This window comes from Osmia bicornis, chromosome 12, assembly GCF_907164935.1.
Source record: "Osmia bicornis bicornis chromosome 12, iOsmBic2.1, whole genome shotgun sequence".
Taxonomy (NCBI): Eukaryota; Metazoa; Arthropoda; class Insecta; order Hymenoptera; family Megachilidae; genus Osmia; species Osmia bicornis.
Window position 1 is genome coordinate 3,218,309 of NC_060227.1, and position 15,300 is coordinate 3,233,608.

Sequence of the window (15,300 nt, forward strand, 5' to 3'; positions counted from 1 at the left end):
GTAGTTACTTTCTTGAACGTTTGTATTAGGTTGTGTAATAAATTTTCGTCTTTTTTGTATTTTATTTTTTTCCCGCAATTTTTCGAATTAAGTAATTTTAATCAATTTTCAGGCTTTTGAAATGGAAGTTCTAGGAGGCAAAAAAATTCATTTTCGACATCTGTACATATATATTTTACCTAACAAAACACAAAATTGCGGTAAAATAATAAAATACAAAAAATGCGAGAATGTATTACACAACCTAATATTTAACCTGATTTAATTATTTTCATTCCATGATCGGAAAGAAACGTATCATTCAACCGCGTTAATTTCGCTTTATACATGTGTTTATAATACAATTAAACCTATATATGTCGTCAGTTATAAAATAAATATGTGTAATTCTTGTTAACCAAAAAGCCTACGGTATGTCGTAAAAAATAAAGGAAAATTACGTTGATCTTATTCGTCGTATTATATAAAAATTATTGTCACTATTTGTACTATTCGACTTAAAAAATAAATATCGGGAAAGGATTTCTTATATTTATACGTCATATTAATTATTAAAATTTTTACACTAGGAGAGCTGCCAGAGCATTTAAAAATTTCGATCTTTCTTCGGTTTTCAGTCTTATTACTGGAACAGAAAATAATAATACTTATCTTCAAATAATAATTACAAAATAAAATTATAAGGTGAGATTTTAGAGAATTCTTACTTGTGGTATCAAAATAATCTGCCTCTATATACGAGTTTGTATTTTTAGCCGCCTGTTCAAAGGCTCTTCCAAATAAACTAAAAAGTAAGTGTATCATAGTAATTAAATTAAGTTGAAAATATTTTCATAATTATTTGTAATAGTTACCTTTTTGGTTGGTCTTCGCATACTGGTGGTATACCCACCATGAGGGATGTACCCATTTCCTCGTTATATATTGAAGAAGCTACAAGTGGCCATTCTGGTGCTCGTTTATTTTTTGAAGAGTCCACATAAGCCTTTAAAATATACTGAGATAATATCAATAACGAATATGGATGTGTGAACATATGACTGTTAATACATCCTTCAGGGACAATTACGTAAAGAAACGAACCAGCGCTTCTAATCTGTTTCATCTGTAAAATACTTTGTGCAGCTTTGAAAATATTATTGAGCATAGATTTTGCTTTTTCTATGCCACCTTCTAAAATACCCTTTTTCGTGCGTGATAAACAATCTAATGCATCTAAAAAACAACGTTGCGGTAACTTTTCTTTTGACTAAAATAAAAAAAAAAAAATGAATAGTAGTATTAATACATTCATAGAAGTATATGTTAAAGATATATAAATGTCTTACAGAAGATTCCATTAAGGCTAGCATAGCATAGACTATGTCTGATGCACAGTATTTAAACCTGTAACCATACTGAAGAGTAAAACTTGTCCCGATAATAGTATCTACTTTATATTTTCCTGCTAATTTCTCAACCATTTGCCTAAATTCTTGTCTAAGCGTTAGATCCATTGCAGAAAATCGTTGCCTCGATTGTGCTAAAGGTAAACCCATTTCAGCTAGAAGTTCTTTTAGACGTTGTTCTCCTCTAATTGACCAAAGTCGTAATGATACTGCAGTTGGTATCGAATGTCTTAAACTAGCTTCTACAGTCCAATGCCGATATAATGCAAGTAAGAGACTGTTTTATGTGTAAGGAAATTAATATTATATTTTGATATGCATAAATTTCATAAGAGAAAAAAATTACTTTTGAAAGGATACTCTTTATCATAGGTAATTCTGACTGTACTTTGTTGTTGTTGTTGTTGTTGCTGCTGCTGCTGTTGGTCAACTTCAGCTCCTTGTCTACGCGTTAACCTAGAGACGTGAGCTTGAAGGGAACCCTCTTCAAGAATGCTTAATCTTGATTCTACTTTACCAAGAATAGCTTGTTCGGTAGAGCCAACTATTGCCCACCAAACCATATCCAAATTATCTTTAGACATATTCCATGCCATGTCAAAAACGAGCATTGCACTCTACAAAAATAAAAATTCAGATTTTTCAATTTCATAGTTAATAATTTATTATTGGTTTATTTAAACAGCCCATACTGATCTGCCATAATAACTATACTGTGTATAATTAAATAAAATAGTTGCTCGCTTTTCGGACCACTTTCTTCGTTCGACCCTTTTAATAATATCCTCTTCGTTTAATCTTCGCCGTTTTCTTTGAGTTTCATCTGTTTCCTCCTCGCTATCATTTTCATCAGACTAGAAAAAAGGAAATTCATCTCCAATGTTTGGTCATTTACTTAGATATTCATAAAAAACAAAAGGTATTTACAGAATCATCTCTAAAGACTTCATTATATTCTGGAATTTCCTCATCTTCATCAGCCTTTCCAAGTATATGCACTTGACTTTCAGAATATATATTACATAAATCATAGGGCCTATGACTATCGAGAACATAAAATATCACAGACTCTGCAGGCTGTAGTAATTCTACTAGATCTAATGTACCACCGCAATTTATAAAAATAACATTCTTTATCTGAAAGTATAATATCATATTTAGTACTTATATCAACATAGACCCTATTGTAAAAGAATATAATTTCAATACCTCTTCGCAATGTTCTTCAAATGCATGGACCATGTCTTGTACACCCTGAACAGGTATAAGCGTATATATCATGTTATCATTTTTAAAAAGTTGCTGCAAGATTCGACAAGCACAAATAGCGTCAACATCAAAATTAACTAACAGCAGACATCTCTATAATAAAAAAAAATGTATATCAACGTTCACATTCAAATTTAATGGTTCTGAGATTTGATATAATTTACTTCATACACATTTATTAATACAGAAAATTTTAATACAAATTCATAAGTGTTAATTGATAATATTTAAAAAGTAGAAATAAAAGGCAAACTAAAAACATATTGATATTATCAATTATATTCAACTATAATATAAAATTTCAAATATATCTAATAAAATTGTTTAACCTATGCAAATGTGACAGATTAACAAATTTTTAAAATGCATACGACTGGAACGAGAACTCACATCATCTCTTATCAAACGATAAAATCCTCTTTCTAAATCTTCCACAAACATGTTGCAACGATTCTCGGCATGGGAATATTCTTTGTGTACTGTGCTTCTGTTATTCTATTTCACAGTTTTTCATTTGCCGCTAAAACTAAACACAATCCCATGATCATTGACTACAAAGTACTATAGATACAAATCTGCAGTCACTGCCATCCTTTGACTATATACTCAAAGGTTGACTATATAGTCAAAGGTTTTACCAATTTCACCTTTACCTCATCTCACACTGACGACCGAAAATATGCAAAGGGATATAATCATAAATGTTATTCCCCTTCGATGAGCTTATTTAATGCGCAAAAAAAAATAAATGAAGTAAATTAAATAAACTCTGGAAAAAAATTATACTGGCTGTGCCCTCTTCATACGGACCTGATATTATCGAGGGGTATTAGGGACCCCGCTGCGCCGATGACGCCCTCTGCGTACCGACCTAATATCATATTGGGCTATTTTCGCATACCAATAATATAGCATCCGGGGTGCCAGGGACCCCGACGAATCAGTCGGTATGTTATCAAGTACATAGTTCCCGCCGTTATATGATAAAAACCGGTCGATAAGTCGTCAAGTAGTTTCAACCGTTTTTGTATAGATGGCGCCACCGTTAATGTTTAATTAATTTTGCAAATATTTAATATAAAACATTTAATTTTGTAATTTGTATACATCTGAACCGTTGCATGGAAACTTCATAATGAAGGCTAATAATACTAATACGGTGTAAAAATTTAGGTGCCGACGGTGTTGAAGAGAGTAGACCGTCTGACACATCAGGGACTATTCTACTTCGGTCTCCGTCTTGCAAGTGGAAAAAGGATGAAAAGTGAGACGTCCCTTTGAAATTGAATTCCTCTGTAACACGTGTTCATAACTGATATCTTTTCAATGAAATTATGGGAATTTACTCTACTAACATTTGACAATATTTTGAAAAAATCATTATGAAAGATAACAATTTCAATGTAAAATCGTTTTAGTATATATGATACTCAATTTAATAATTGAATAATAAATATTTTATTTTTTATTTTTATTTCAGTTTAGTTCATGTTGTACAAAAACACGTAATACTTGGTCATTTTAAGAGAAAAATGTAATTTGTGAACAACAGGTGCTTCTCCTAGAGGGTGGAGGACCAGAGGGATGAGGTTGAAAATGCGCATGCGTTTGTTGGTTCACTAATACTCCACGTAAATCGACATTATCATGATAAAAACCTTTCTCAATCGGAACTTTGCTAAAAGTTCCTCAATCATTCGTGATAGCGCATGCAATAATATTGGCATGTTGATAGCGGGGTGCACGATAGACCCTAGCTGTTTCTCTATTATCGTAGGTGTTATTATTTCTTTCTCTCTCCATTAATTTTTCTTCTCATTCTCTTCTAGCGATGGGATCGATCCCATACCCACCTAAGTTTATATTACATTCTGTCATAGTAGCATTACTACTACTTATACTATACTTATATTCACCGTATCATCTATGTTCTCCATCCAAAATCATTTACATTTTCTAGACTGATTGACATGTCTACATGGTATTCTGGTTATGAATAGGAGTCTCTTTAATGCCACATCAGCTGTTTCCTCAATCATCCATGATAACATAAATTTTCTTCTGCATAGTTACTTGGAGTTCTACAAATGATTACATTATAGAATATGAAAATGCTTTCCTCAGGCATTCATAGTGATTACTATTGCACTGTTATATTCGTTTAAAATCATTTCAAACATGTACCTTCAAATAACTGAAAATTTAAATTTCAGAATGATTGCTGGTTGCCAGTGTTTTCAAGGTCCAGGTATCATGAGGGTATTGGTCCCATCGCTATTCGCATCCTTCGTCGCCTGGCAGCCGGCATGTGCGCGTTGCAATCGATTCCAGAACCAACGCATGCCCTCCTCTCTTTCTCCGTTCTTCGTGGAAGAATACTCCAGTCAGTGGCACCGTTGCGGTACAACAGGACGTGGAGAGTAGGGATATGATCTAACATGCCCCGAACGATCATTGTTCTTCTAAAAAATTAATCGAATCAAAGCGCGCGTTGAATCGTAGGCTCGCGACATAATGCATTAAAGTTAGTGATAGGGTGAGAAAAGCACACGAGGAAAAGGTGTCACGCCCAGGTAAGCCGAACACGCGCGTTTCTTATCGTCCTCGAAGCGCCGCTATGATACACCACGCAGGTTTGCAAGGGTAAGGGAGGGAGAGAACGTGACTACAACCTGATGCTTCGAGCCCCGATTATAGAGCTAGACGTCGACGGTGCTTCGAGTGCTGTTATTTACATACGTGGAAAATTAGAAGGTGTTAATGTATAATTAGGTACTCGTTTCAATTTTATCGTACAACCTTGAAGCTTGAAAACACCATAAAGAAGAGATAAAATTAAGAACACTTTAATTTTTAACACTTGAATGGCGGAAAGAATTTGTCAGTTTAATTTAGGCATTAAGTGTTAAATTCATTTTGATTTTCTAAATATGTTCCTTAAATGTTATTCATCCAATATATGAAAATCTACCTTTAAAAATTTCAGTGTTCAAGTTCAGTTCATATATTGTTGCACACCTTTACTAGGTCTGGATCACGATTGACCCGGCTATCACCGTTCGAGAGTTAATTACTTCAAAGTACGAATGTACCGAGAACGTATTATGATCCAAGCTTCCAGATTGTCACGGTTTGCTAAGCTTCTTTGTTACAACAACGCAGTAATCCGCTTCGTTTTCACGTGTCGTTCTATTATACGCGCATCGAGTGATTGCGTAAATCCGGGTGCTTATGTCGTTACGCAAAAGGGTGCTGTACCGCACCCTTTAAAACAATACCTGTCGCGCTATTCACGGAGCTGATTCAATTGATGTATCACTGAAGATCTTGTTAATATTTATTGCTACACTTTGATGTATCCTTTGAATGTTTTTCATGCACTGCATTAGGTCGATTAAGTAGAACATTGCAAACAGCTTGCACACTTTTAAGCAATTTAAGCTTTGTTGTAAATGATTCCAATTCGATGAATTTTATTCATAAATAAGAATACCCTGGAACTGTTGATGAGAAAAAATATTATTAATAATTTGAGAAGAATTAAATCAAATTAAATTTACTTGAAATAATGTAAAAATGTGAAATTCTTACATAATTAAAGTTGAAAATAGCAAGCTATGAGTTTGAAGCTTCAAATATTAAACTTCCTTCTCCCTCCGTGTACTAATAAAGAGAAGCATCAGAAAATAACTATGCCACCACTTGCAAACTTCAAAGAATTTCTTCACTCTCTTTGTCTGCTCTATTATTTCAATTTATCCCTGGTATCCTTTATCTCTTACCCGAGGCAAGGAATGTCTGGAAACAGATTAAAAAAAAAAATTATAGATTTATCGTGTTCCCGTCATTTCAAAGGAGAAACTAAATTAGACATGCAATTATAGGAACATCTATGGGCCGTACACGGTGGTGGAGAGGAGGCTTGGAGCTGCTGATGCTCTTCATCCTCCATCACGTAATTCTCGGTGATGGCGATGTCGGTGAGTACGATTCAAGATCATTTCTCCCCAAAGGGAACAAAGAAGCTTTTTCTTATGATCGCGACCGGTACTCGAATCAGAAGCAAAAGAGATTCTCTTTCAATAATTAACTAATGATACACCAGACAGACATCCACCTAAAACAAATAATGAAAAGTAATAAATAGATCTTGCAAATGTTGTAACTGAGACATCCAAAAGACCTACATTTTTATCTTTAAGTGATTAATACATTCATGAAGATTTTATTCTTCCGGTCAGCGCATTTCTTCTCTTCCTTAATAAGAACAATGCTATAGAAGGAGAATCATTTTTTAAGATCCAACGAAATCTTTTTTTTTTCCTTTTGAAGAAACCTTCATTAAAAATCTTCTATTGTGAACTTCTTCGACCATTGTTGAATTATAAATACTGCAAAAGAAATTGCAACATTGAACTTTATTTAAATAAAATATTGAAATACCAACAATTCTTAATGAAATGCCAGCAGCATTTAAAGCGTGAATAAAAAGTAGACATTATGCAAGTAGAAAAGAAACATCAGTTACGTGATCTTGAATAATATCAGAAACTTAGTTCGCTCTTGCACCGTCCATAAAAAGGAGCGATTAAAGTGGAAAAAAGCTCGTGAAAGTTTGCATCCTTTTAACTTGTTTCACGCCGGAACTGAAATTGAATTTATTCCTGAAGTATGCTTAAACATCCCAGCATCAACTGCAATTCATTTAATCTCTCAAAATAAATATCGAAGAAATGATTGCTGCTTCGAGCGAAATCCTATTTACCGACCATTTTTAATCCCTTTTTTTCTCTTCTGGATCACCCGGAAGTTTCATTTGTTGCGAAATCCGAGAAGAAATGTATAAGAGTATTGAATGTACGATACGGGTATTAGTAATTATTAGATGAATCGAGGTATAGAATGCTATACTGTACCAATTAAAAGATTATATTTCTTCCATTGATCATTTCTGTGAAGGAACCTAAAAAGAAAAAATAGAATTGGTTAGTTCATCGAATCGTATTGTTCTGCTATAGAGATTAGACGTGATTGTTATAAATGACCTTGAAAATTTGAAGTTCCTTTTAGGGTAAGTGTGAATGATGAAGAAAAAAGTGGCGGGAGGAATGAGTTCGATTTTCGCCCACGACCTTTCGAGGATTATCGAACGGTGCATCCCACGCGACCGCCGCCTTTGCAAATACTTCCTCTCTTTTGCCCTGGATGTGCCTTCACCTACATATTTACATTAGAACTTTATACCTTTTCAACAGTCGTCTTCCGTTTCCTTATCAATTGCCATTGCAGATTTCTGCTAGTCCTTGATATTTGATTTTGAGATTTTATTTACAGTTTGTAGATCGGTTTACTTTGAATTCCATCGTACCATCTTTCTGTAAAGTTACCCCTTATGCTTCTGTTTGTTAAGAATCAAAAACTGTAACCTGAAAAAAATTAAGCACTTTGTAGTTTTGTTTAGAAGATAAAACAGATCCGAGAAAAATAAAAATATCATTTTTTCCGCGCTGTCTTTATTTTCTTTTGTTAAATTTGAATTATTCGATCGATATTTGTAACACTGGCAATTTAATTTTTAAATTTATTCGTCCCCTTTGAAAATGACACTAATGCCATCTAGAAATGAGATGCTGAATTGTGATTAATTAATTTATCGGTATTTTACCTACGTAGTAGTATTCTGAATTATGGCGGGATTTTTAAAAACAGTTTCACAGAGTCTTCTAAATTTACTAATTAATTTGGTATTTAATTCAGGCTGCCTATTCAGTAAGAGTCTCTGCGATCCTCGAACGGAGACATGTTATAACGGTAACAATTATATATAATTCAATGTATATAATCGGTATTGTTTAATATAAATAAGAGAAATTAAAATATTCCTTCAATATTTTAGACCTGGCGTTTGGTAGATGTTTACCTTTATACACTGATCTAACCGAGGAGGACTATTATCAGTAAGTATTTTATGTTAATAAATATAGAATACTTAGCTTTAGTAAATGTTCGCTGCAACAAATACTTTGCTCTTTTACTATTTGATCATAAAGCGACTATACTATTTCAACCTCCTTTAAGATCCATAAAGTTTTCACTTCTTGAAAGTGAGTTATCTAAATAAAATAAAAATTGATAACAGAATGTTTGTCATATGGAAAGAAATTATTAACAATATTAATGCTTACAGATACAACTTTGACATCGACGAATTGGAACAATTAAGACTGCAGTTGGAGAGGTTGCAAGGAGATGGATTCAAATGGTCGCATCCTTTCACACAATGTATTATGCAAACGTCCTTGTACAATTTACGCCATGGGTATGATTACTGTTTAATTTAAAATGTATATGATTCGTTACTTTTGTATATGTTCCTTAAATTAAATTTTGGTGGAAGGCAATTTCTTCAAAGAACTTTTATTCCAGAGAGAGTTACGACCTTCGACTCTGTCAGCATCTGAAAACAAGAACGCATTTTGAAAGCAAAAATAAAATTGAACAGGTCAAAGTTATTTCCATATTCTACATAATTGAACATTAACTCTGGTATCTTACTTTTTATCTCACATCCTAACAATTTTCTTCTTTTTCAAGGTACCTGCAATAGCCATAGTGAAATTCACTCCCAACCATGGTGGATCCAATACCCAATTCGCCAACGAGTTGTATTACCCTCCTGGAACACAGACAGAGTATCTTGCTGATTCTGTATACAATGATCAGCTTCCTAGACAATCATACAGAGAACAGTCTAGAGAAACAGCTCCTCAATTTTACAAACCAGAGTACAATTCAAACTCCTACAATGAATACGAGTCCTTAACTAAAGAGAACTATGGGGAGGATGGAAACAATTTATTCCAGAAACCTTCAACTTTAAATAGAATTGATGAGAGATTATATAGAACCAGAAGACAGCCATATAATCTGCGAGATTATAGCAACAGCGCGATAGAGTCCATAAGAAGCGCATTAGAAAATGAAAAGGAGCAATCTAAAGACTTAACGAGGAATAAAAATCAAAATAGGATTGATGATCTAACAGCTAATGAATTAGAGTTCCTGATAAATGGAAAATCTGATGATTATCCTGTAGTTTCAAAAGAAACAGGAGATCCTGAAGTCGAATATGACAAGGCATTTTCAAGAAAGTACAAACCAAAGAAGTTTGTCGACCTCCCAGATGATAGTGAAATTTTGTTGGATAATGTTAAACGTAATTCAAAGAACGATGATTACGTGAATGATGATTATGAGGATGTTAATGTCAATGGTGAATCGAGTCAAAGAGATACCACGTCGAGGGAGAATGTAATGTATAGCGAAGGAGGTCTTATACAGACTAAGGATGAATCCAACGATGATACAGATGGTAAATTTTTTTATTATAATAGCTTGGTAATTAATGAGATTGCAATATTGAAAATATCGATCAAGTTACAATCATTTACAGAAAACGCATACAACTTATTCGACGACGACCTGAACGAACTCCTTTGGAGACGCGAATTGGCTGGTTTTAAGAGACGAGAAAGACTGGACGTTAAGAAGCCAGGACCTCCGTTCTCCACAAACAACTACGCATTCAAAATACCATCAACGTCTGGTAAATATTCTCATATCGATTTAACTTCATGCATTTGCAAGTAACTTTCATTAATTATGAACCTGTACAGGATTGGAAGACGAGGATCAGTCAGATTCAACCGAAACCCAGCAAGATGTAAGTGCAACCAAAATAAAATTAATAGCAATCCATCGATGTTCACTGTGAATAAATATCACTGTCTAGAACGAAGTACTGCTATCTTCATTTGTGAAGAAAGAAGTGGGTGCTGGACAACAGGTAGATGGTCCAAAATCGTACGACAACGTTGATCTGGATCACGTTTACATGGAGTTTCAGCAACCGTTTCACACGTGGTCAGAAGGCGAGCATGTAGTGAAAGAGGTAATCTTTGGCACGTCTGTAAAAATTCAGAAGAAATAAGTATTGCTTATACAGGTGGAAAAATTACTGGAGCTAACACCTGGTGTGCTGAAAGACATTCGAGTGGGTCGGGCTGAAGTAACGTTTAAAGTTACTAAAAATAATAAGAATTATAATGTTACTGATGTTCTTAGCAGTATAGGTACGTAATCATGGCAATAGTGCACATAAATAATTAAATTAATCAATTGTGTTTAACTTTCAGATGACATACGTGGAAAGTTGAAGAAGACACTGGGTGTTGAGGTGATTCGTGCAGGCATAGGTGACAAGGTTCATCTGAAAACATATTTAGGATAGAGTATATGCTTGAAGTAATTAGAGAATCATCTGTTCAAGTATCTTAACCCATGAATCTCACAGATTCTAATTAAGTATCACTTAACAAAATGATTCTCTAATTTTCTAAGCAGTGTATTCAAACCGTATAATTGCTTTGTAGAATAGTAATTAATATACTTATTTATTTAAAGACCAAACTGCCTGCAGCGTTGGAAGTTAGAAGCGAATATCATATGAGTTCTAGCATGTTTGGAATGATAGTGGCTGCAGGAGTTGTAGCCGCTATTGCAGCTGCAGCAATAACATTATTCATCGCTCGTCGTCATGCTAAATCCCGAGCCAAATTAGCAGGATTGGCTACGCCTGATCCAGAAGCCTCAAAGGATTATCAGGATTTATGTAGAGCAAGAATGCAAGCTAAACAACCGGCTGAGAAAGCAGAATCTCCTCGTATCACCAGCCTGAGTCGTGAAAGTGAATCTAATAATTTGCCTTCGAATCGCTCTAGTACTTCCTCTTGGGGAGAGGAACCTGCTCTTTCAAATATGGACATATCAACTGGACAGATGGTTCTAGTGAGTTAACGAAGTTTACCTATAAAACAGAATTTATAATTGTAACTTATTTCATTACCCCTTTTGATAGGCGATAATTGCTTCTGTTTGCTTTTAATTGAAATACTTGTTTTTAAGAGTTACATGGAGGATCATCTAAAAAATAAAGACCGATTAGATGAAGAATGGGCAGCGTTATGCGCGTACGAGGTGGATCCATCGTCCACTGAAATCGCACAAAGTGACGCAAACATTAAATGCATTCGTCCTGGCGCAGCGCTTCCTTACGATCATTCCAGGGTGATATTAAATGACCTCGCTAATGCCAATAACTCCGACTATATTAACGCTTCAACAATCGTAAGTATTGTACAAATTTATTCATTCACTATTTCTTCAAAAGACGTTAATCATACGGTGAAGTTGATGAAATAATCTGCATTTCATTTTAAATTCATTGAAATGGAACTGAAAATAGAAATCGGTAAGTCACACGACGAGCATGTAGAATACGCTATCATTTACATTCACAATTTACCGACCAGGCTTTTGCATAGATATTATCACAGTATTGCAAATCGAAGCATGAATTCAGGTATAATAAATAAGAGTATAATTTCATAAGTGAATTCAGTAGCTTTAATTAAACAAAAAAAATAATGAATTCGTATAAACATTTCTTGCCTTCTGGTTTTGGTTATTAAACACTCTCTATCTGAGATGTTTATATGAATGTTTCTTCCAATTTTGTGCACTGAATCCATCTCTGAAATTATCTCCATGTTTGCAGTAGATTTTACATAACTTTGCAATTTAAGCTATATGCTAAGCGTGCACTACATTTAGACAATAGACGAAATATTAGAGAACAGTTTCGATTGAGAAGAACTTAATAAAAACAGACCTTCTCTTGTGCATAGGTACAAGAGTCTGCAAAATAGCAAATGTGCTTTACATATATCAAAAGAAACCGTGTGACTTGCTTTAGTATTTACAATTATTATTTTAAAAAAGAAAGGAAAAGAAACAGAATCTTGAATATCCTTTTAGACGGATCATGATCCTCGAAATCCAGCTTACATTGCTACACAAGGGCCATTACCTCAGACAACGGCAGATTTCTGGCAACTCGTTTGGGAACAAGGTAGCGTCGTCATTGTTATGCTAACTAGACTCACCGAGGAGGGTGTAGCTATGTGCCATCGTTATTGGCCAGAAGAAGGATCAGAATTGTATCACATTTACGAAGTGCACCTTGTATCTGAACACTTCTGGTGTGACGATTATTTGGTACGTTCCTTTTACTTGAAGAATCTTCGCACCGGTGAAACCAGGACTGTAACGCAATTCCATTTCTTGTCCTGGCCTGAAAATGGCGTGCCAAATTCCACCAAGGCTCTCCTGGAATTCCGCAGGTAAATATTCTTTAAATTCAAATTATTATATTGTATCTGCATCATGATATAAATTGTAAATTTCAGAAAAATCAACAAGTCTTACAAAGGCAGATCGTGTCCTATAGTAGTGCATTGCAGGTAAACTATAAGTAATTAATGTAAAACTTTCAGACGTCAGTTTTAGTTTGATAACGGATTTAAAGAAACAAAATTGATCAATTTACAGCGATGGTGTTGGTCGTACTGGTACTTATTGTTTAATCGACATGGTTTTGAATCGTATGATGAAAGGGGCTAAGGAAATTGATATAGCAGCTACACTAGAACATATACGAGATCAAAGGCCTGACATGGTTGCTACGAAACAGCAATTTAAATTTGTTCTGATGGCCGTAGCGGAAGAAGTACACGCAATTCTCAAGGCTTTACCCGTACCCCCCACGGAAAAAACTTCTCTTCTAGCGAGCACTTCATCAACGAAGGAAGGCTAGTATAATTTCAATTGAATTCTAAACTGCATTCGCGGCAAGCAAAAACAAAGTATTAATTACAGTCTATCCAAAAAAAAAAAATGGCCAAATGTTTCTAATCCAAGGTAGTCATATTTACAAATCTAGAATCACTATCAAATCTTTTATTTTCTATAGAAGTTTTCCCCTCGGAATATTTTTAAACATATTTTAAAATGATAGAAAGTGATCACGAGCTGTTAACAGATTTTACTCCAATTATGCTTCAACCCTGACTTTTTGGAACCCTGAGTTGATAAAAATAAAACATATGTACAAATCACTGTTTTCTACGGAACAATTCCTGCTGGCAATCTGTAATGTTTATTGTGCATTTTATTTATCTACGGCCTACTTAAATAATCAGGTGCAAGTATATACATTCAAAAGACTGAGCTATGCAATTGTTGGAACTCTAATTATTGATTTATAATCAAATAATTTATATTCTTGTAAAATGAAATAATCTTTATTTCAATGAAATTTAAAATTATATTGCTTCATAATAAAAACGAAGGCTTATTGCGGATTATGTAGCTCAGTCTTCATGGTATTTGTTCCATTATTAATAACTTATTTCAGCGAAATTAAAGTTATATTGCCTCTTCTAATGGATGACTTCACTAACGTGCTTTACAATAGCTTTAAACAAAATATCAAATATATATCGTGGAATAAAGAATATAGTTCTATCTGCTCAGTCAATTTTATCAGCTGCATATAACTTAGTGCTCATGTTGATTACGGTATATAATTTCTTTCTTCAATTAATTTGTGTTTCTGAAATGTTTCTGTTAAAAAGCACAAAAGTTGGAATCACCATTTTAGAGATTGAAATCAGAATTTTTATACTATTGTTACACGTTCTAAAAAAACATGAATTTTAATGAACGGCTATGAATGTTGTTTCCGTAAAATGAAATTTTATTCGACGTAAAATTTAACGTGGAAAGATCGCAAGAAGCACTATATATCAATCTCTTTTCTACGTGTACAAAAAAGATGATCGAGCTGCACAATATCCAAATTATGATTAAGTATCATAATAAAAAAAATTATCAATGTGAAATACGAAATATAGTGTGGCTGCAAAATGTAAACTTAATGTTCTGAACATCATATGAAAGTGTATTAAGTTAACACACTTTCCAAGTGAAGTGTTTAATTATTATATCATGAAAATGATATTAGGTGGTACATAAGAGAGAAAAAAAAATGTAAACGTACATGTTTGCACAAACTGTCGTGTCGATATGACGATTTGTAAATGGAGGTGCTGTCTTTAGTTTAAAATTACAGCATTGTTAGTCCTGTATATCCAGTCTCCCACAGGATGAACATATTGCATTTAAAGTTCCTTCCTTGTCATTGTGCAGAACGATTACTGTCAATTAATGTATTCTCATTTGTATTTACATTTCGGTATTCATTTTATTAAATTAAGGTTCGAGATACAGTAACACATTTATTGGGTGCTGCAAATAATAAAAATAGGTCAAACGAAACAATTAAAGTCACATAATAAACAATACCAAATAGTTTAATTCTTACCAGAATCGATGAATACCAGATACTTTGCACATTTAAGTATACGGGAATTAAAAGTATTAATTGTAATAGTTTCTATCTTGTGCTGAATTAATACGAATAACGTACTACGAAAGTTTGCTTGACCAACTGATAAATTTCATTAATCCTTTTTAGCACGAATTAATATAACAGATTCTATATTTTTATGCAAAGGATTGAATCTATATAAAGTGAAATAATATATGAATATATACTATGTTACTCAAAATGTAATACTATATGTGTTATAATATAATAAATCGCTCTATGTTCAAATCATACGGTAATCTTATTCTTCGAACTTATTTTTTTAATTACAATTCTCTTATATTTACAAATTAT

At 33.6% G+C, this 15,300-nt stretch overlaps 2 protein-coding genes and 1 long non-coding RNA gene across 7 annotated transcripts; 1 reads left to right on the forward strand and 2 right to left on the reverse strand.

The window, feature by feature from the left end:
- Positions 1-245: 245 nt before the first annotated feature.
- LOC114871392 (cell division control protein 45 homolog) lies at positions 246-4,934 on the reverse strand. Of its 2 annotated transcripts, XM_046288153.1 has the most exons (11): positions 4,842-4,934; positions 4,574-4,738; positions 3,048-3,183; positions 2,598-2,750; positions 2,316-2,525; positions 2,081-2,242; positions 1,749-2,005; positions 1,329-1,665; positions 855-1,249; positions 708-784; positions 246-625 (listed from the first exon to the last, which is right to left on the reverse strand). In XM_046288153.1, the coding sequence occupies exons 3-11, from the start codon at positions 3,096-3,098 to the stop codon at positions 561-563; spliced, it is 1,707 nt and encodes a 568-aa protein (XP_046144109.1). In that variant the 5' UTR covers positions 3,099-3,183; positions 4,574-4,738; positions 4,842-4,934; the 3' UTR covers positions 246-560. The 2 variants fall into 2 exon arrangements, with proteins under 2 accessions (XP_046144109.1, XP_029033054.2); XM_029177221.2 differs by lacking the exons at positions 4,574-4,738; positions 4,842-4,934 and adding an exon at positions 3,311-3,333.
- A 177-nt stretch (positions 4,935-5,111) lies between these two features.
- LOC114871391 (receptor-type tyrosine-protein phosphatase N2) lies at positions 5,112-15,239 on the forward strand. Of its 4 annotated transcripts, XM_029177219.2 has the most exons (18): positions 5,112-5,411; positions 6,542-6,637; positions 8,415-8,468; positions 8,554-8,614; positions 8,845-8,976; positions 9,084-9,159; positions 9,252-10,029; positions 10,111-10,263; positions 10,334-10,380; positions 10,450-10,608; positions 10,663-10,789; positions 10,853-10,920; positions 11,121-11,504; positions 11,622-11,843; positions 11,962-11,967; positions 12,534-12,898; positions 12,965-13,018; positions 13,107-15,239. In XM_029177219.2, the coding sequence occupies exons 1-18, from the start codon at positions 5,333-5,335 to the stop codon at positions 13,369-13,371; spliced, it is 3,126 nt and encodes a 1,041-aa protein (XP_029033052.1). In that variant the 5' UTR covers positions 5,112-5,332; the 3' UTR covers positions 13,372-15,239. The 4 variants fall into 4 exon arrangements, with proteins under 4 accessions (XP_029033052.1, XP_029033050.1, XP_029033053.1 ...); XM_029177217.2 differs by having other exon boundaries at positions 9,252-10,263; XM_029177220.2 differs by having other exon boundaries at positions 5,112-5,230; positions 9,252-10,263.
- Positions 8,924-12,750, reverse strand: LOC114871401. Its single transcript, XR_003788571.2, has 3 exons — positions 12,662-12,750; positions 9,213-9,333; positions 8,924-9,114 (listed from the first exon to the last, which is right to left on the reverse strand). It is a non-coding gene; the product is annotated as an uncharacterized LOC114871401 (long non-coding RNA).
- Positions 15,240-15,300: the final 61 nt, after the last annotated feature.